At 46.0% G+C, this 22,000-nt stretch overlaps 1 protein-coding gene across 9 annotated transcripts in view; it reads left to right on the top strand.

Annotated features, from left to right (window-relative positions):
* The window catches only part of Pnpla7 (patatin like phospholipase domain containing 7), an 87,680-nt gene that overhangs the window by 19,870 nt on the left and 45,810 nt on the right, over positions 1-22,000 (top strand). For 8 of the 9 annotated variants that reach the window (XR_007211039.1, XR_007211043.1, XM_048346930.1 and 5 more), the window contains exons 9-16: positions 1,612-1,740; positions 2,497-2,577; positions 5,662-5,788; positions 6,982-7,122; positions 16,104-16,204; positions 16,385-16,534; positions 19,249-19,326; positions 20,900-21,105. Coding sequence is in view for 7 of the 9 variants with exons in the window: in XM_048346930.1 (XP_048202887.1) it covers positions 1,612-1,740; positions 2,497-2,577; positions 5,662-5,788; positions 6,982-7,122; positions 16,104-16,204; positions 16,385-16,534; positions 19,249-19,326; positions 20,900-21,105 (1,013 nt within the window). In the remaining 2 variants the exon portion in view is untranslated. The remainder of the gene's footprint in view (positions 1-1,611; positions 1,741-2,496; positions 2,578-5,661; positions 5,789-6,981; positions 7,123-16,103; positions 16,205-16,384; positions 16,535-19,248; positions 19,327-20,899; positions 21,106-22,000) is intronic. The other variant, XM_048346922.1, reaches the window with a different exon arrangement.

The following is a 22,000-nucleotide window of genomic DNA, read 5'->3' as shown; positions in this document are numbered from 1 at the left end:
GTATTTCAGTGTCTATGAAGTTGTTATGAGATCCTCTGTGATATAGTTAACAGATATATTAGCTATTACCCCTAGATGTCTAAAACACAGGCAAGCTGTAACCTTTCAGTACTGTGTAGTACTGTGTGTCCCTAGTTCCAGTCTCCTTTCTTCAGCTGTATCTGCTTTTCTGAATTTTCTCAAGTATTCACACAGTACTTGTAATAATTTTGTTTGTCTCTAAACTATGGCACCATCCTTTTTGTTTGTTTGTTTTTTCCAGTCCTGGAGCTTGAACTTAGAGCCTGGGCACTGTCACTGAGCTTCTTTTGCTCAAGGCTAGTGTTGTACCTCTTGAACCACAGCACTACTTCCAGCTTTTTCTGTGTATGTGGTCCTGAGGAATTGAACCCAGGGCTTCATGCATGCTAGGCAAGCACTCTATCACTAAGCCATGTGCCCAACTGCATGGCATCATTCTATATACATTTCTGAAGCATTGTGGGAGTTGTAGTTGTAGGGTGAAAGGCTCTGATTCTGGGAATCCTGACTGGACTAGCCTCTGTTACTCATCCCCACTTAACAATTAGAGACCACTACTTGTGAGCAGCAGAGAAAGATTTAATGGAAGGTGGTTATGTTGGGAAGACAATGAGATTTAGTGAACCCAAGGTTATCTTTGGGATATTTATCATAAACTTGAGTTGGGGGCAGGGGCAAGAGGTAATACATAACTAGGTTGAAGATCAGGATAGATGATGGGTGATGTCCTGTAGTGGTTGTAGTAAGGAAAGGACATTGTTATCTGAAGGACAGTTTCCATTTCTCTGGCAAAGTGTTTATCCATTGATCCTGACCTTCCTGGAGGCTCCAGATGGCTGTGTTGGGGAGAGACTCAGAAGGAAAAAAAGCAGAGAGGGACAAAATGGAGTTAGTTAGGCCAGTGACCAGTGGTCTCTCATTCTTAGTTTATACACGATCACTAGTGTCAATATCCCTGTGGGTCAGCACTGTCTAGTTCCAACGAGCTTGTCTTTTCTGTAAGGTTTATTAAAGTAGGTAACCAATGAAGGAGAATGCCATGTGGTATTCAGGCAGGAAAAGTTTATTTCCGAACTGCTGCTAGCCTGTGGCTGAGGTGACACATGGCTGGAGAGAAGGTCCAACCCTGCTCCCACCCCCAACACTACCACTGCCTTATCTAGGGGTGGGGTGGGGAGGTGTCTCCAGGTGAGGGGAGGCCGATTCCTCTCGGGGCCTGGGCACTGTCCTTGAGCTCTTTTTGCTCAAAGTTTGCACTCTACCACTTGAGCCACATCACCACTCCGGCTTTTTCTGTGTATGTGGTACCGAGGAATTGAACCCAGGGCTTCGTCCATGTTCAGCAAGCACTCTACCACTAGGTCAATCTCCTGGCCTCTCTCACTTAATTTTTTTTCACTCACAGGTAGCAAGCACTCCACTTGAGTCATGCCTCCAGTTCTGTTTTTTTCTGGTTAATTGGAGATGAGTCTTTCAGATTTATGTGCCTGGGCTGGCTTTGAACTGTGATTCTCAGATCTCGATCAGCTGAGTAGCTTGGATTATAGGTGCGAGCCACTGGCTTCTGGCTTGACCAAGCTTTTGTTACAGGGTCACACTGCACCCTACAAAACAGTTTCTGCCCATGCTGCTGCCCCATCCACCATCCTCCGGCTTCCAGCAGTGGCTTTCCAAGGGGTCTTTGAGAAATATCCTGAAACCCTGGTGAGGGTGGTACAGGTAAGGCTTTTTTGGTTGACTCTCATAGCTGTTGTGGGACACCTGGGTGTGATCTAGGAGCTGGTATGAGAGCTGATCAGGGATCCTCCCAGTTTATGTTAGTTATGTGTGGTTTTTAGCCATGGTGATAGTACTTACTGCCTAGTGATAAAGAATTGGAAAATTAGAGCTTTTTAAAAATCTTTTTGATACATATTTTACAATAAGTTAATATTCATAAGCTCAAGGATGCTGTCAAATCTCCCATTCCCTTAAAGACAGTTTTGGATATTTTAATATTAAGCATCTTATTTTACAGCAATTTTAGATTTACAGAAAACTGGAGAACAATGGAGTTCCATGTATCCTTATCATCCCCATGTTAGCATCTGCACTATTGGTGTGTTGTTGTATTGAGGTCTTGTACCTGAAGGATCTCTGGAGAGGGTGTGAACTGTGGGCTAGAGTCTGGGGGCTCAGCTGTACCTAGTCTGGGTTGCTCATGCCTTGGCATTTTTTTGTTTTTTTTTTGGTCAGTCCTGGACTTAAACTCAGGGCCTGGTATTGTCCCTGAGCTCTTTTGCTCAAGGCTAGTGCTCTAGTACTTGGAGCCACAACTCTATTCCCAGTTTTCTGGTGGCTAATTGGAGATAAGAGTCTCACAGACGTTCCTGCCCAGGCCTGGCTTTGAACCATGATCCTCAGATCTCAGCCTAGTGAGTAGCTTGGATTATAGGCATGAGCCACCAGTGCTCAGTTTGCCTTGGCATCTTTCAGATCATCATGGTGCGGCTGCAGAGGGTGACCTTTCTGGCTCTACACAACTACCTGGGCCTGACCACAGAGCTCTTCAACCCTGTGAGTACAGAGTCACCACTTAGCCTGGTACATGCTGTCCTCACCACCTGTGCCTGTGCAGGACAGCCGTAGCCTTGGCTCTCTTAGTTGTGAGCAGTCAGGACTGTGGGGGAGGGAATGGTAGGCAGAGCAGTTTCCCGTTTCATCTGGTACCCTCTGTCATGCTGGAGGATTCCTGAGAGTCAAGATTTGGACACAAGTTTATCCTGCCTTGTTGCTGTCCAGTGGATATATTGTGCCAGAGAGGGTAGTGCTTGTGGAGAACATGGTTCCTAAGGCCTCCCTCACCCCTGCCCTGAACAGGGAACCACCTCCTTCACCCCTTCCCTGGACAGAGCACCGCCTACCTAGTGACCATGACTATAGGCTGAACCATCATTCTTTTCCTCCTTTATTCTTGCAGCCTCTCTTGCTGGCATGTGGCTCTGTGTCTGCCCTTGATAGCTATGACCTTTTGGGAGGGAACAGAACATTTGCCATGGGTATGAGACCCTTGAATTCTGGCTCTTCCACCTCTTTATGGGACACCTAGGCTATAAAATAGAAAATACTAGTTCCCAACTAGAAGAGCACTGTGAGAACTAAGTCAGAAGATGGTATGATTCCCTGGTGTCCCTGCATCCCAAACTGTCCAGTCTCAGGGGGTACACTGCCCTTGGGACATAGGAAAGTAGGACCAGACCCCCCACTATCACAGTGGTGGGTAGGTACTCAGTACATGCCAATTATGACTATTTCCTTTGGATAGCTCTCTAGTTTGGGTGATAATTAGGGTTTGCCATCTCAGATCTGGTATTTCAAGGAATACCTTTTCATGTTTTATGTTATTTTTTTCTCTCTTAAGGAAAAGTATGAAGAGTTTTGCCCATCTGGGCCATTATTGTGGCCAGATGGAGCCTCAGAAGTGGCAGGCAGAGCTTACACAAGCCACAATTTAAAAATATTTTAAATATTCTTTTTATTATTGTTTTAGAGGTGATATATATATATATATTTTTTTTTTTTTCCCTCTTGCTTAGTATCAGCTGTTCCCTCTTTGTCTCTCATTCCTTCCCTCCCATCACTGCCCTTGAGTTGCTTGGTTCACTTTCATCAATGTCCAGTGCAGCTGATGGGCCCCTCTGCTATACTTTTTCACCTGCTTTTTACTGATTCTGTGCCCTCCTCCCACCTTCCTTCAAATGTGCACATGTATATACCATATATGAAGTAAAGAATACTGTCGTCTACAAAACAAAACAAATTAAGAAGAGATACTTTGTTTCCTTATCTTTGGGATTCTTTTCAGTCTGTATATTATTTTATGAACATATCAAGAGGTGACAAGCCTTTTTTTTTTTTTTGTGCTAGTCCTGGGGCTCAAACTCTGGGTTTAGGTAGTCTCTGAGCTTCTTTTTGCTCAAGGCTAGCACTCTACCACTTGGGCCACTACCAGCACCACTTCCAGCTTTTTTTCTTTTCTCTGTGATTAATTGGAAATAAGAGTCTCATGGAGCCAGGCAGTGGCGGCTCATACCTGTAATCCTAGCTACTCAGGAGGTTGAGATCTTGTTGGGCTCTCTCTACTTCCCCTCCGCTTGGGGGGCTTGTCCACCCCTTCCTGGGCGGTCCTTTATCGCTCTCACGTGGGAGCGATGGCCACAGGTAGCCCTCAGTAGCGTGTGGTCGTAGGGTGCCCCAAACCCGCCAAGGAAGACACAGATGCGTGGGTCCCTGGAGAAAACCTCTAGGGCTTCTAATTTATTCAAATGAGGAGCCACAGATATACCCCGAAGGGCGGGCAGAAGAGAGGGAATACAGATTGGCCACGAGGGCTGTCCGTCAAGTGATGTCAGGGGACTTCCTTTGTTGGCGGAGGCCCAGCCCCCCAAGGACTGGGTTCGTGGGATCCCCCCTGCCATTGCACACGTGCTGGGCCCAAGGGGCTGGGGCTTCTCTTCCTGTTAAAGGCGGAAGGAGAGGGGAAGGGCCAAAGCCAGCTGTGGCCTCTTAAAGGCACAGCTGACCCCAACAAGATCTTAGGATCAAGGTTCAAAGCCTGCCTGGGCAGGAAAATCTGTGAGACTCTTATCTCCAGTGAACTACCAGAAAACCGGAAGTGGTGCTGTGGGTCAAGTGGTAGAATGCTAACCTTGAGCTGATGAGCTCAGGAACAGCGTCCAGGCCCAGAGTTCAAGCCCCACGACTGACCCCCCCACCCCCCCACCCCCCAAAAAAAAGAGTCTCACAGACTTTCCTGCTTGGGCTGGCTTTGAACCATGATCCTCGGATCTCAGCCTCCTGAGTAGCTAGGATTGTAGGCATTAGCCATCAGCACATGGCTAAGCCACTTCTTTTTGACCTACTTAGATTTCCTAGAGGTTACTGGCTTCTCCTCATTATGTGGGACACATCTGAAGTTTCCTCCAGGGTTCATTCTGTCCAGTTGTCTGTCTGTCTCTTTTCCTTGGCAGTACTAGGGGTTGAACTCAGGACCTTGTGCTTGCTTGGGGAGGCATTTTCATCATTTGAGCCATTCCCAGAGCTCTTTTAGCTTTGGTTATATTTGGGATAGGGTCTGTAATTTTTGCCTAGACTGGCCTTGACCATGATCCTTCTGATCTTTTGTTTATCGTGCCCACGTGGCTGTGATGACAAGCGTGTGCACTATTGGTTGAGATGGGTCTTGATAACTTTTTTTGTGTGTGTGCGTGTTTTTTTGTTTGTTTTTGCCAGTCCTGGGCCTTGGACTCTGGGCCTGAGCACTGTCCCTGACTTCTTTTTGCTCAAGGCTAGCACTCTGCCACTTGAGCCACAGCACCACTTCTGGCCATTTTCTATATATATGGTGCTGGGGAATCGAACCCAGAGCTTCATGTATAGGAGCCAAGCACTCTTTCCACTAGGCCATATTCCCAGTCCCTTGATAATTTTTTGGACAGGTTGGTCTTGTACTGCAATCCTCCTCCAAATTTGGACCTTCCAAATATCTGGGATTATAAACTTGAGCCATTGTGCTTGGCTCCAGGGTTCTCTCTTAATGGTGTACCTGTGGGAACCCAGGGAAGCCTTTGGAGCAGCTCTAATGTATCTCCTCATCTCTAGGAGAGCCAGGCCATTCCTCTTGTGTCTGTAGCCAGTGTGTCAGCTGGTCGGGCCAAGAGGCAGATGTTCAGTGGTCCAGAAGAGCAGCTGGAGAGAGTACCACGGCCCCAGGAGTCCTGTGACTCAGGTAATGCTCAACTCAGAAGAGCTCTTAGGATACAAGCCTAGGGTTTTCTCTCTCTCACTTCCCTTGTCTCTCCTGTGCCCTCAGGTCCTCTCCCTAGCCCTTAGTCTCCTCAGCTGCCCCAGGTCTCCTCCTCTGCTCTCAGTCCACTCACCTGCCCCAGGTTTCCTCCTGTGCCTCTGGTCTCCTCGCCTGACCCTAGGTTGCCTTGCCTGTACCCAGGTTATCTGGCATATACTGAGGCTTCTTCTTGCCCTCTGTTCTTTAGGTGATTCCTACCACATTACTGTAAAGCTACCTTAACTGCCTATGGTATCCTGAAACAGATTTCAAGTGGCTAATAAAAATGTGTGAAGTTAAAGAAGACAAGTTTGGGGGTTTAAGTGGACTAGATCACAAATATTCCTTTATGTTTACTGCAGAGACTCCATGAGGCCAAGTCCTGGCTGTACTGCTTAACTGATCCTGCCTAGGACAAGGCTTTGGATCTCAGTTGCCATAAAACCCAGCTCTGGTCAATCTGATTTTTCCCAGAAATGTCCTTTAGAAAATGTGCTGTTTAATTTTTTTTCAGCATGAGTAGCATTTTCTCTCTGAACTTTTGATTAATATTAACTGACAGAAGCTTGAGGCCCATCTTTTCAAGGTATTTATCAGAACAGAGCATCTGTCCCCAGTTGGGTCTCAGCAGCGACCAGGGTTAAGGAAGTTTATAGGCCTGTAGAGGGGAAAGCCTGATACAGTCAGTGTCCTGTCTGGTGACAAGGCGAGGGTCCATTGAGTGACCAGGGAACACCAAAGCTGCAATTTATCCCACATAGACACCCCTGTGGCAAAATACCCAGAGAGAAGGATGAACAGCAGCTTCCCCAGGAACAGGGGTTTACCCTTAAGTTCTTGGACAGCAAGAAGGAGCGGTCCAGGAGAACCCTGAAAAGGAAGGCTAAGAGGAGTTCAGGGCTGGAGTGATCAGAGCAGGACCAGGCTGAGGCTAGGGTTTGCTTGTCATTCCACTGGCAAGTGCTGATGGTGAGATGGATTGAGGTGGGGGGGTTGCAGGAGTACAGGGCATTTTGGAAGACCATCCACTGGCCATGTGTAGCTATGGGCATCCTGCTCCTGGATATGCCTGCTTGAGCTAGAGTCACACCCTGTGCTGTGTGGGTCCTGGGTTGGTTCATGTTTGTCTTTCCCAGATCGTGGGGGGAAACATCCAGCAGCCTCTGGGCCTCTGCTGAAGAGGAGCAGCTCCTCCCCTCTGCCTTCAATCCATGGGGAGATCTCAGATGAGCTTGGGAAACCCCAGACTGGTGACCCTGACCCTTCCCCCTCACAAGGTAAAGGTCCTCATGACTGTCTGGCTGATGTTATGATGGTCTCTGTGTGTCTGAGCTGATCCTGTGCTGTGTTTTCTTCCTGTACAGCTTAGGGAGGTAGATTCCCTGAACTTGGTAAAATTAAAGGTAGATGAGAGCCTGTGGGCCTTGCAGAGCCTAAGCTTGGACTTTCCACTTAGGGTTGAGGTGTTGGTGGGTATCTTGCTGCTTTGGATATCCTGGTGAGCACCTCTGTGAACCCTGTTCCACCAGCTTTGTGCTTGATGCCTTCCATGCTGGGGTCTTGTGTCCACCTATCCTCACTCACCACTGCTGTGCCCTTCCCCAGAGTCAGGCTCCCCTCCCCTGGTCTTTCCACTCTGAACTGAGCTGCTCCACATACATTAGCCCTTTCTGATTTGCAGCCTAATGCCTAGAGGTACCTGTGCCCTCAGCTTCCTGTCCCCGTTGCCTTGGTCTCCTCTATGTTCAGCTTGATGGCTCTCAGTTGCCGTTTTCACGGGGCCCTTTAGGCCATTACTTGGTTAACATCAGTCAGCATGCAGTGCTTAACTTTTTTTATTTTCTTTTTTCTTTTCCCAGTCCTGGAGCTTAAACTCAGGACCTGAGCACTGTCCCTGGTGTCTTCTTGCTCAAGGCTACCACTTGAGCCACAGCACCACTTTCTCAGCTTTTTCTTTTTTTTAATGTGGTGCTGAGGAATTGAACCCAGTGCTTCATGCATGCTAGGCGAGCACTCTCCACTAGGACACGTTCCCAGCCCCTCAATGCTTACCTTTTCCTTCCCTTCTTATCCCTGCTGACCTTTGCTGGAAACTCTGCTTGCTTGTGGCCAACACAGAACATTTGGGTGCACAGCCCATATCTATGCTGCTGGCCTATAGGCAGCCATGTGTGAAGCATCCGGAATCCTTCTAGCCATATCTGGCAGTGCAGCTATGCTGCCCCGACTTGTTCATAGATCATCACCTCTAAGCTTCATGACCTGGTTAATCTGAAGATAATTAGATTTCCTTTTCTAAAACTGTCTGGTGATATTCTTAGGGCTTGAACTCAGGGCCTGGACACTGTCCCTGAGCTTCTTTTACCCAAGGCTAGCATTCTACCACTTGAGCCACAGTTCCCTTCTGGCTTTTTCTGAGTAGTTTATTTGAGACTAGAGTCTCACAGACTTTCCTGCCTGGGCTGGCTTTGAACTTGAGTCTCCTGGGTAGCTCTGATTATAGATGTTATCCACTGGTGCCTGGCTTTGTTTCTTTTCTTTTCAGGGTCTGGGATGCTGTCCCTTAGCTATTTTGCTCAAGGCTAGTATTACCATTTGAGTCACAGCTCCACTTTGGCTTTTTGGTGGTTAACTGGAAATAAGAATCTCAAGGACTTTCTTGCCCAGACTGGCTTCAAACCAGGATTCTCAGATCTCAGCCTCTTGAGTAGCTAGGTTTACAGGTGTGTGTGGGATCTGGACACCCCCTTTCTCCCCCCACGGGGAGAATGGTAACCACAAACTCTATGAAAGAGCACTCAGCCTGGCCCTCCGCCAGCGGAGGGCCAAAGGCGTGCTCACATGGACCTGCGCTAAGTTGAGGAAGGGTTGCTGATGCTTCCCCTCCCCCCAGTCCCCCCACATGTTACCAAGGGCGGAGGTGAAAAGGAAGGCATCAGGGACACGCTGCGGTGGTGGGAAGCGTCTCAAAGACTTTAATATGGAAGGGCACTTATATAGAAGTAATGGCTGGAAAGAAAGGGGGCTGGCCAAAGGGCCAGTCATAGGCTAGGGAGCATGTCCATCAAGTGACATCACGAAACTTCCTTTGTGGGCGGGACAACCCCATCATGGTGGCACGCACGTGTTCACCTCCCAAGGGGTGGAGGCCAGAAGGTGGGAGGGACTTCCATTGTCCCAAGGCTGGTGGAAGGGCAGCCTTTCCCAGGCCATAATAATCCCCAACAGGTGTGAGTCACTGGCGCCAAGCTTTTACATTGGTTCTTTATGTCTATAGTAGAGGTCACACCTCAATCTCTCTTTGTTACTTTTTTTTTTTTTGCCAGTCCTGGGCCTTGGACTCAGGGCCTGAGCACTGTCCCTGGCTTCTTCCTGCTCAAGGCTAGCACTCTGCCACTTGAGCCACAGCGCCGCTTCTGGCCGTTTTCTGTATATGTGGTGCTGGGGAATCGAACCTAGGGCCACTAGGCTATATCCCCAGCCCTGTTACTTTTGTTTTCAGTCTTTTGTGGCAGTCTTACTCTGTAGGTCAGGCTGGCCAGGTATTCATTATATAGTTCATGCTGGTTTCAAACACATGATTGTCCTGCCTTAGCCACCCAGTGCAGATATGTACTATCATACCTGGTTTCCCCCTTGGTCTTAATTGTTGCAAACACTTTCTCTTGTCTCCATCCATCAGAAAACCCAGCTTTGGAGGCCTTTGCTTATCAGGAATTCTCAATGTTCCTCTATTGAAAAATTATCCTTTGGCACTTTGTGATTTATGTTTTATGTTTAATCATTTTTTGCTATTCCTGGGTCATAAATATATTCTTCTGGATTCATTCTTATTATCTTCCACATCAAGGTCTTTGATTCACACTCATGTAATATGAACCATGTGTGAGAAATAGGAAAAGTCAGCTTAATGTATGTGATGATAACTTACCCATTAACAAAATAGCAGCTGCCTTTTAATAGAGTGTTATCTTCTTTAGATATCAAGTTTCTGAACTTGCATAGATTTAAAAAAGTAATAGCTTTTTTGAGGCATAGTTCATATATTAGAGGATTTACCATTTGAACATATACAATCCCAATAATTTTTTTTTATACAAAAGTTATTGTTTGGGGTCTGGGAATATGGCCCAGTGGTAAAGTGCTTGCCTCGTATACATGAAGCCCTGGGTTTGATTCTTCAGAACCCCATTATGTAGAAAAAGCCAGAAGTGGTGCTGTGGCTCAAGTGGTAGAGTACTAGCCTTGAGCAAAAAAAAGCCAGAGACAGTGCTCAAGCCCTGAGTTCAAACTCCAGGACTGGCAAAAAATGAAACAAAACAAACAAAAGTTATTGTTTTGTATACAAGTTACAAGTAATCACCACCATCCAAGTCTAGGGAATTTTCAAAATAAGGAATCCCACACCAGTAGTGTACTCCTCTGTTTCCTTTCCAGTTCCTGACAACCTTTGATCTTAACATGTTTTCCTGAAATTCCTTGCCTTGGATATTTTGTACATTGGATTACATCTGCCTCCCCTTTGCCTCACTAAATTATTCTATTGCTTGTTTGTTTGTGATAGCACTGGGGTTTGAACTCAGAGTCTTGCTCTTGCTATGCAGGTGTTCTACCACGTGAGCCACTCTGTCAGCCCTTGCTCTGTTTTTTTCTCTTGGTTGTGGGGCTTGAACTCAGGGCCTGGGTACTGTTCTTGAGCCTCTTTGTGTTCCAGGCTAGTACCCTACCACTTGAGCCACAGTGCCACTTCCACTTTTTGAGTGGTTAATTGGAGATAAGAGTCTCATGGGGCGGGGGTTGGGAATATGGCCTAGTGGCAAGAGTGCTTGCCTCATATACATGAAGCCCTGGGTTCGATTCCCCAGCACCATATATACAGAAAATGGCCAGAAGTGGCGCTGTGGCTCAAGTGGCAGAGTGCTAGCCTTAAGCAAAAGAAGCCAGGGACAGTGCTCAGGCCCTGAGTCCAAGGCCCAGGACTGGCAAAAACAAAAAAGAGTCTCATGGGAACTACCCAGGCTGGCTTTGAACTGAACTGTGATCCTCAGATCTCAGCCTTCTGAATAGCTAGGATTACAGGCGTGAACCGCCAACATGGGCTTATTTTAATTTTTATTAACTTACTCTGGCCACATAGTATTCATGTGGTATGGATATCACAAATGGGCGGTTTGCTGATTTTTCTTAAAATTTATTAGATGAAAAGCATAAAAACAACAACCACCCTGCCTGCTCATTCCTGTTCTTCCTGTTCCCACCATTGCTTACCTGCCATCCTGATTTTAGAGTATGGGTCAGCTTTGCCTAGTTTTCTTTGTAGAAAAGGGATGGAATGGTATGAATTTATTTGGATATGACTCCTTTTGTTCCACACTATTTCTGTGATGCTCAGGCACATTGTTGACTCACAGTTCATTTTCATTTTTGTGTCCATTGAGCATACATACATGTTTCTTTTGGAGCTGCTGGTCACGGTGCTGGTTACAGAGTACCTGTAGTGGTATGGGTGGGACTTACTGACAGGGCTCTGAGCATTTCACTACTCACACTACACCAGCTCCTAAGAAATCCTCCTTGCTTCATACCAGGATATGGTTATTAACATTAAAACGCAATGTTCTCCTCAGTTATGCTAGCACGTTTCAGGTGCTCATTGGCCATTTGTGGCCAGTGGCTGTTTTCAGACAGTGCTGGGGAAGGCCCAAGTCTGTATGTGCATGTGCAGTGCTTTCTTTCTTTGTTTTTTTCCTCTAGTCCTGGGGCTTGAACTCAGGGCTTGGGCACTGTGCCTGAGCTTGTGTGCTCAAGGCCCATATTCTACCACTTGAGCCATAGCTCCACTTCTGGCTTTTTTGGTGATTACTTGGAAGTATAAGTCATTTTTTCCCCAATTTACTTTGTTGTTTTAGAGATGATATAGAGTGAGGTTACCTTACACACATCTGGAAATAAGTACTTTTCCTTTCTCATAGTGTCATCTGTTCCCTCATCCTCTCCTGTCCCCTCTCCCCCGTCTCTACCCATGAGTTGCTGCATAGTTCACTTTCATCAATGTCTGGTGTCCCCATTGTGCTCCATTGCTGCACTTTGGAGGTATAAGTCTTATCACAGACTTTCCTGCCCAGGCTGGCTTTGAACTGTGATCCTCAGATCTTAGCCTCCTGAGTAGCTGGGATTACAGGTATGAGCCACTGATTTTCTATCTTTTTTGCTCTGGTCTTATAGTTTTTTTTTCCAGAGCTGAGGACTGAACTTGGAGCCTTGCGCTTCGCCAGGCAGGAGCTCTTCCGCTGAGCTAAATCCCCAGCCCCTTGCTCTGGTCTTAGTGGGAGTGTATGAGTTCACCTCTCTGAGCACTTCATATTTCTAGTAGGATATCTTTTTTTTTTTGGCTGTATTGGAGTTTGAACTCAGGGTTTTGTACTCACTAGGCAGATATTCTTCTGTTTGATTTTAGTCCTTTTTTTGCTATGGCTGTTTTTAAGATAGGGCCTTACTCTTCCCAAGCTGAGATAGGAGGATCATGTTCAAAGCCAGCCCAGGCAGAAAAGTCTGAGAGACTTACTCCAGCTAACTACAGAAAGCCAAAAGTAGAGTTGTGGCTCAAGTGGTAGAGTGCTACATTTAAGCACAACAACTCACCTGAGTTCAAGCCCCAGGACTGGCACAAGGGAGAGAGGAAGGAGTAAAAGGAGAGGGAAGCTTTGGCTTAAGTGGTAGAGTGCTAGCCTTAAGCAAAAAAGCTGAGAGATGGGTTGGGGATATGGCCTAGTGGCAAGAGTGCTTGCTTCCCATACATGAAGCCCTAGGTTCGATTCCCCAGCACCACGTATACAGAAAATGGCCAGAAGTGGCGCTGTGGCTCAAGTGGCAGAGTGCTAACCTTGAGCAGGAAGAAGCCAGGGACAGTACTCAGGCCCTGAGTCCAAGGCCCAGGACCAGCCAAAAAAAAAAAAAAGCTGAGAGACAGCACCCAGTTTCTGAGTTCAAGCTCCAAAACCAACAAACACCCTTTTGCCTAAAAACCCAACTTTTGTTTAAAAGTGAATTTTGGTAAAGTGCTTGCATCTAGTTTTGTTATGTTGATAATTTTTTTCTTCCAAGGAGATGAGAAGTAGACTGGTATAAAGAAAGCAAGGGATAGCACACAGGGTGTTGGTTTGAAAAGGAAGCCAATACTGTTTGATTTTATAGCCTGATTATATATTTTGGATTTTTGGTGAAATGGGAAAAATGACATAAGTGGTTCCTATGTAATTATTTTCATGGATACTACTAATTCCATGGGATGTTAACAAAGAGCTATGTTCTAACTGGTCATAAGGGTATATTTTAGATATCGCAATGTAGCTTTATTACAGATGGATTTTATCTTTTTGTGTGTGTGTGCCAGTCATAGGGTTTGAGCTTAGGGACTGAATGCTGCCTTTGAGCTTGTTTGCTCAAGGTTAGTGATCTACCACTTGAGCCACAGCTCCCCTCTGGCTCTTTTGGTAGTTAATTGGAGATAAGCATCTCACGGCTTTCCTGCCCAGGCTAGCTTTGAACCTCTATCCTCAGCTCTCAGCCTCCTGAGTAGCTAGGATTATAGATATGAGCCACTAGCAACCAGCAGGTTTTATCTGTAAACATTACATTTTTATCAACTTTGTATATTCATGTGTATTAAAATACTATGCACTAAATCAGAGAAGTCTAACATCTTAAGTTTCAACAATATGGTTATATAGTAGCATTCTATGGAAATACTGTACTTTAGTGCATTTATTTTATTTCTGGGAATATGGGCAGATTTTTATTTTAAAATAGATTTTGGTATAATATCTTGGTTTATGAATTATAATTTGTATATTAAATAATGTAATAATTGTGTTATATGCATGTATAAACAATTTATTATTGATTGCTTTATTAAACATTTCAAAATCCTATTGATATAAGAAAATAGCAGCCAGGTGCTGGTGGCTCACACCTGTAATCCTAGCTACTCAGGCTGAGAACTGAGGACCACAATTCAAAGCCAGCTCAGGCAGGAAAGTGTGAGTGACTCTTATCTCCAATTAACCACCAGAAAACTGGAAGTGGAGTTGTGGCTCAAAGTGGTAGAGTGCTAGCCTTGAGCAAAAAAGCTCAGGGATAGCATCCAGACCCTGAGTTCAAGCTCTACTGATTGACAAAAAAGAGAAAGAGAGAGAGAGAGAGAGAGAGAGAGAGAGAGAGAGAGAGAGAGAGAGAGAGAGAGAGAGAGGAAAATATAAATCAAATATTTTTCTATAAGAAGTAACTTTAAAATTAGTAGGTATAATCACAATCAGAAAATTTTGTCTTTATTGTTTCTGGGAGGAAGTACTGTTATGGTTATGGTTAAGGGTTATGTTGAAACAAGATTGCTCTTTTTTTATATTGTATATACATCCATCCATCCATCCATCTATCCCAGGTTGGCCTTCAACTTGCTATGTAGACCAGGAAATCTTGAACTTACAGTCTTTCTGCTTCAGCCTCTGGGTTCTGGGATTATAGGTTTGTGCCACCATGTCTGGCTAGCAAAGTTGCTCTTAAATAACATCTTCAAACCACAGTGCAGACCCACTTCTAGGTCAAAGGGTCTTGGGGCATGTGCTGTGCTCCAACAGCTTCTCCTTTGGGTGTGTACTTCTTTCTCAGTGTCCTGTGACTCTGTCTGGTTCAGGCTTGCTCCTCTCTGGGAAGAGCATCTTCTGAAAACCATGCAGCTCAGACTCTGTGAAGGCCTAGCCTGTGTGAAAAGTGCTATCTTCATGTGACTGAAAAATACTTGACCTCAAGTTAACTTTTCTGGCCACATTCCAGTGCCTTTCCTTTTAAAACTGAGTATTCTCATCATTGACAATTTCTGTATAGTTTGATGCCAGCCTTCTGTGCTTACTTGAAGCTGTTTAAATCAATAATTGTAGGTTCTTAAATTTCACTAAGCTCTCGCCTATAATTCTAGCTACTCAAGAGGCTGACATCCGAGCATTACTGTTCAAAGCCAGCCTGGGCAGGAGAATCTATGGATTCTTATTTCCAATTAACCACCAAAAAGCCAGAAGTAGAGCTGTGGCTCAAGTGGTGGAATGCTAGCCTTGAGCACAGAAAGCTTAGGAATATGTGCCCAAGTCCTGAGTTCAAGCCACAGGACCAGTGGGGGAAGAATTCACTTTCTAGCTGCATGCTAGGGGCTGCTACAGCCAGATGTGTACTTTGAAGCTGCCATTGGGTGGGAGATGCTGAGTGCTTTGCATACCCACTTGGAAAGTCTGTGCCTTCCCCAGAGTGAGCACCGTGGACCCTTGTCAGCACAGACTGACTTCTTGTTTAGGATTGTTTCTTCAGTGGTAGTGTTTCACTGCTGTGTAATACAATGTGCAACTGCATGAATTCTGTGTGTATCCATCATAGGGCCAGAATAAGCCTGCATCTTTCTTCTACAGTCTGATCTCCCTCCCCTGGGTGTCTGCGTGCCCACGCTCTGATTTTGGCTTTGCTGGAACTTACTGGGAGTGGGGCTTATGGACTTAGCACCTTTCACCCATGCTGTATCTGCAGTTTATTTCTGTAACTTATTTATATCCTATTGATGCCAAGTGCTATTTATATGACCTTGTACAAGTTTTAAAATAGCTCTGAGAAAAGGGCACTATAAATTCTATGTTTTAGATGATGAAACTGCAGCTTAGGCAAGTCACTTGCGTGCATGGCTTCTGCAGAGTGGGCAGGATTCAAACTTAGCTGTTTGTGATCCAAGGCCTACATGCTTTGTCAGAATCCAGAGATATGGTCAGGATATGCTAAGCTTGGAATTTAATGTTTAAAAGTTGATTATTGATTGTTGCTATGGTTTTGAGGATGATTTGTCCTCCAGATGTTAGTGTGCTGAAAGCTTGGTCCCCAGGGTGGCTCTTTGAGGTGGGGCAGTGGGACTGGGGGTGAAGCTCAGCGACAGAATGCTCACCCAACATGATGAGGCCCTGGGATTAGTCCCCAGAACCTGTGAGCTAGATCAGCCTCTTCGCTTCATAAAGTATTGAGTGAGACTCAGGGAATCTATCATTGCAGCACAGAAGGGACTAAGGAAATCATAAAAAGGGCAGGTAGTAAAGCGACCTTGCCTTCTAGCAGTTTGAATCTTCTTTACCAGATTTGTGCTTTTTTCCATTCAGGGTACCCTCTGCCTTTTCTCAGTGTGTCCATGCATGTGGGTGGGCAGTGAGTTTAGTTTCCTCTTTGTTTGTAGAAAGCCACATGGGGGCCACTTCAGACTTGGGGATGGTGTACAACCGTGCCAGGATTTTGATGCACTCAGATGAGCACCCTAGGAACTCTGTGACCAGCAAGGTAGGTCTTTGCCTCTCGTTTTCACCTTTTCCCTTGGGGCTCTACCTGCTCCCCCGCTTGCTGAAGCTTTGAGAAAGTGGCCTGCATATGACATCAACAGTGTCAGCAGTGGATCATTGAGCTGAGTATCACATGCTCTCCCAATTAGTCTCTTCTGATGCCCCCGTCTTTGTTCTTTAGAAGTCCAAGAGAAGTGTGATTGTTTCAGAGATGTCCTCTGCTGTCTTTCACTACTCGGACAGTCCTTGGGATGAGCCTGGTGCCAGCAGGAAGATGGATTCCATCTTTAGAGCTGCCAAGAAGGACCTCCTCACCCTGATGAAGCTGGATGTAAGTATGCATGCTCAAAGTAGAAGTAGCAGCTCACCTTGACTTTTCCTCATGCAGTGTTCCAGGCATGGAGTGTCAGACCCTTAAAGGGGCCCTCAAGGGGTCTTGGTGCCTATGGATTATAGGTTTGAGTGGTCAGAGCCTAGCTCTAGTTCTTGATTAATGTCTCAGGGTTTAGGCTTTTGTGTTCCATGGTGCTAACTGTGTGTGAGTGACGTTACTCTCTCAGAATCTCCTATTCTCTCCAGTCCCTGATAGTTCTTGCTCAGGGTCTTCTCTCTCATCAGGCTCTCTGTCGTTTATACTGTGCTTCTGTCTCCCTGGGGCCTCTGTCTTTCACACTGTTCTGTGCACAGAGCTAGAGCACTTGTCCACAGTCAGAAGGGAAGACACTTAGAGAGAAGTGATGCTAAAGACACACCAACCCTCTACAGCATCTCTGAAAGTACAAGAAAGCTAGATACTGGCTGAACACTAAGGTGCCACTATAGGAAGACAGTGTCCTTCCTCTTAGTCTCTTCTCCTGATTTTTTTTTCCAGTGCTGGGGCCTGTACTCAGGGCCTGAGCACTCACTGTCCCTGGCTTCTTTTTGCTCAAGACTAGCACTCTACCACTTGAGCCACAGCGCCACCTCTGGCTTTTTCCCTATATGTGGTGCTGAGGAATCGAACCCAGGGCTTCATGTATATCAGGCAAGCACTCTACCACTAGGCCATATTCCCAGCCCCTGATTTTTTTTTTAATAGCTTTTTGTTTTTTAAATTGAAGTACTGGCTGTTCCTCTCTGGAGTTTCACAAGATAGTGGTCCAGGGACAGACAGCATCCCTGGTTCAGTCCCACTGCTTGTAATCAGTGCCTCACCCCTTGGCCTAATAGTCTATGAGCTGGATTAGATTATTTTCCTCTTCTTCCTCCTACTTCCCTCCTTCCTCTCTTACTTTTTTCCCTCCTGTTTTGGCAAACCAGGTTGCAGGTGCCCTGTTTCCCTCAGGGGGTTGTGATGCCAGTTATTTCTTTGATGCACTGAGCCACACTCCCAGGCCAGTTTGGGATGTTTAATTATTTAGCTACCTGTCTTAATTTTAGTTACTTGCTTTTTCTAAAGGTGACCAATGAGCATTCTTATTTTACTCTCTCTACGATGTATGAATTTAATTTTGATGTTTTTAAACTTTATAAGCATCACGTTCACAGGTTCCCAGAGCTTGAGCTGCCACATGTGGTGTCCCAGGGACTTGTCTCCTGTGCTTTGGACAATTACTAGTCATTTTGGAGGGCTTTTGAGATTCTAGGCCACCCCTAACCAGATGTATCATATGTGAGAAGGATATATTGCAGGTAATATGGGAGACAGCAATTCACTCAGTTAATCTGTGCTAGTGTTGTATGAAATAGCATCCTACTCAATAAATATTATTTATTTATATTTTATGTGTACTAGTATCAGTGCTTGAACTCTAGACCTCATACTCCCTCCTTGGCTTTCTTTGTCATGGTTAGAGCTTTACCACTTGAGTTGTACCTCAAGTCTGACATTTTCCTGGCTAGTTAGAGTGTAAAGCCTTGAGTGTAAATACTAGTTATTACAACACCTGTAACAAAAGCCTGGGTCTCTTTATGTGCTCAGGATGGGTTTGAATTTCTCAGAAAAAATGACCTTCCTGCCTCAGTCTCCCAAGTGACTAGAACTATAGGCATGAACCATGACCATCAGTTCATTAGTTTTGTAATGAGTATGAAAGGGCCACTTCACTCAATTGTCTTCCTTTATGCCAGCACCTTTCATCAAATTAATTGCCCTTCCTTACTGAGGTGGAATATTCTTTCAGATAAATTCACAAAAATAGTATAATCCATTTATGCATTTTTCTGCTATATTCCATAGATCCTTCCTTTAGAGTACTCTGGTATTTGTTGAGTCTGTGTTCACAAAACCTATTTTAGTCTTGTTGCGGGCTGCCTCTGTTTCATCCTATGTGACCCCCACTTTTTTGTGTCTTCACATAAATGCCTTTTTATGCCTCCTCCTCCTCCCCCTCCCCCTCCTCCTCCTCCTCCTCCTCCTCCTCCTCCTCCTCCTCCTCCTCCTCCTCCTCCTCCCCCTCCTCCCCCTCCTCCCCCTCCTCCCCCTCCTCCCCCTCCTCCCCCTCCTCCCCCTCCTCCTCCTCCTCCTCCTCCTCCTCCTCCTCCTCCTCCTCCTCCTCCTCCTCTTCTTTTTAATTCAGGATCCTAGCACTGTCCTTGCCCTTTTTTGCTCAAGGCATGTGTTCTACCACTTGAGCCACAGCTCCACTTTTAGCTTTTCTGAAAACCTTATAACATCTTTTTGGTGTTTAATTGGAGATAAGCATCCCATAGACTTTCCTGCCTGGGCTGACTTCAAACCATGATCCTCAGCTCTCAGCCTCCTAAGTAGCTAGGATTACAGGTGTGAGCCACTGGTACCTGGCTTATATATCTTCTTAAAACCTTCTGTTTTAAGGGCTGGGAATATGGCCTAGTGGCAAGAGTGCTTGCCTCATATACATGAAGCCCTGAGTTCGATTCCTCAGCACCACATATATAGAAAAAGGCCAGAAGTGATACTGTGGCTCAAGTGGCAGAGTGCTAGCCTTGAGCAAAAAGAAGCCAGGAATAGTGCTCAGGTCCTGAGTTCAAGCCCCAGGACTGGCAAAGAAAAAAAAAGGATGATAACAAAACCTTCTGTTTTAGGACCCATCTCTGTTGGATGGCCGAGTGACGTTTCTCCATGTCCCTGCAGGCACAGTAGTATCAAAACAGGGAGACCAGGTGAGCAGAGGGCCTTGGGCCTAAGGAATTGACCACGGGAACTAACAGCTCCACTGGAGTGTGGAGTGAGGCAGCTCTCTTAGCAGTGGATTGCTGCAACTCTGGCACCATCTCAGAGGCCATTTGTCCTCAGCAGCCCTGTGCCTGGGTGTATAGCCACCCCATGCTTATGCTTGCTACACTAACCCTCTTGCTGGATCCTGAAGGATTAGGACAGAGTGAATAGATTTGGGAAGAGTTCTGCAGTAGACAACAAAGAAACTGGGGTGGGGCTGGGGATATGGCCTAGTGGCTAGAGTGCTTGCCTCCCAAAGAAGCTGGGGTTATTCCCTGAATGGTTTTTTGAGATGTATGTGTCAATGTGGGATGTGAAGGATGGTAGATGTGTAAAACGAGCAAGCATTGGCTCACATTCAGGACAGCACTCATCAGGCTGCAGAGCTCTGGGAGTTCTGGCTTCACAACAGGCTTTAAGGAGAGAGGCTACATCCTTACTTCTGTAGGAAAATTGGAGCAGTAAGTGGGAGGACAAAGGAAGGGGAAAATGCGTGTATTTGACCTGAAAGTAAGTTTCCTGTGATTGATGAATAACCATAGTATTGCTAAATTATAAAGTTGTAGAACTTGACAGTACTGATGGCTGACACCTGTAATCCTAGCTACTCAGGAGGCTAAGATATAAGGATTGTGGTTTGAAGCCAACAGGGGGGGAGGAAGTCTATGAGACTCATCTCCAATTAACCACTAGAAACTAGGAAGTGAAGTTGTGGCTCAAAGTGTTAGAACATTAGCTAATCTTGAGCAGAAAAGCTCAGGGGAGTGTCCAGGCTCTGAGTTCAAGCCCCAAAACCATCAAAACAAACAAATGAAAAATAACTATATAGTTACTGGAATGTTCCCAGTAGGAGTCTGTGCCCAAGGCAGCTGCTGCTGCTTCTTTTTTATTTTTTTTTTATTTTTTATTTTTTTGGTCAGTTGCAGGGCTTGAACTCTGAGCCTGGATGCTGTCCCTGAGCTCTTCAGCTCAAGGCTAGCACTGTGCCACTTGAGCCACAGTACCATTTCTGATTTTCTAGTGGTTAATTGAAAATGAGAGTCTCACGGACTTTCCTGCCTGGGCTGGCTTTAAGCCACAATCTAGCCTCCTGAGTAGCTAGGATTATAGGCATGAGCCACTAGCGCCCAGCCCAAGGCTGTTTATGTCCACAAATTAAGCATAGAAGCTACTGCCTGCATTATCTTCAGTTTGTGGGGACTTGGGGAACGCCAGAAGGCTAACTTCCCTGGGCCCAGGGCCAATAGGAAATTCCAGGCGACACCTGATGCATCTCCTTAAGGCCAGGCTATTTCTGTTTTATGGGTTTTTTTTTGGCCAGTTCTGGGGCTGAACTCAGGGCCTGAGCACTATCGCTGGCTTCTTTTTGTTCAAGGCTAGCATTCTGCCAACTTGAGCCTCAGCGCCACTTCTGGCCTTCTCTATATATGTGGTGCTGAGGAATCGAACCTAGGGCTTCATGTATATGAGGCAAGCACTCTTGCCACTATCTCAGCCCCTGTCTCTGATTTTTGTCAGGATGTAAACATCTTATTTGTGGTCTCTGGGTTGCTACACGTGTACCAACAGAAGATTGACAGCCAAGAGGACACTTGCCTGTTCCTTACACACCCCGGAGAAATGGTAGGCCAGCTGGCAGTGCTCACTGGCGAACCCTTGATGTTCACTATCAGAGCCAACAAGGACTGCAGCTTCTTGTCTATCTCCAAGGCCCACTTCTATGAGTGAGTCGTGCCCTTCCATCCTCTCACCCACAGAGGTACCAAGGATACTTTCTGTGCTTCTGTTGTTTGTCCTGCTTACTCAGATATCTCCTAGATCCTCTATCTCTGAGGACTCTGAGGGCTGAGCCCACTGCTTGCTTTCCTAGACCCTTTGTGCTCCTGTTATAGCTAAGTGGCTACAGGCATTAGTGCCATGACAAGCCCAGTAAGTCAGAGCTTCTATCTGGCCCATAGATATCTGCTATGTATTGTTTTCTCCCTGTGTGTGTGATCCTGACCTACCTGCATGTGTCTGTGGGTTCATTCCATGGCCATATGTTGATGGCCAGAGCTGGAATAGGAAGGCTAAGGAGTTGTGTTTTGTAGCCTGCTCATGCTTAGGAGACCCATTTTCTCTCTCTCTCTCTCTCTCTCTCTCTCTCTCTCTCTCTCTCTCTCTCTCTCTCTCTCTCTGTGTGTGTATGTGTGTGTGTGTGTGTGTGTGTGTGCTGGTCCTGGGGCTTGAATTGGGGGTGTGTGTGTGCTGGTCCTGGAGCTTGAATTGGGGGGCTGGTTGCTATCTTTGAGATTTTTTGCTCAAGGCTAGCACTTTACCACTTGAGCCACAGCTTCATTTCTGACTTTTGGATGGTTAATTGGAGTTAAGAGTCTCATGGTCTTTCCTACCCAGGCTGTCTTGAAACCACAATCCTCAGATCTTAGCCTCCTGAGTAGTAGAATTACAGGTGTTAGCCACTGGCATCGGCAGGAGACCAATATAGGTAAGGAGGGTTTCCTGCTTATTCCCTTCCTTATTTGGCTGGTGTGGGTTCATGTTGTGCCACCATCATGCTAGAAACCTTTGTGTATCTGACCTTTGATTCTCTCCTTTGGGCCCACAGATGTCTTCTCCCTG

The sequence above is a fragment of the Perognathus longimembris genome, chromosome 1, assembly GCF_023159225.1.
Source record: "Perognathus longimembris pacificus isolate PPM17 chromosome 1, ASM2315922v1, whole genome shotgun sequence".
NCBI classification, from domain to species: domain Eukaryota; kingdom Metazoa; phylum Chordata; class Mammalia; order Rodentia; family Heteromyidae; genus Perognathus; species Perognathus longimembris.
The sequence above is the reverse complement of the archived record's forward strand: the minus strand, read 5'-3'. Positions and strand labels throughout refer to the sequence as shown.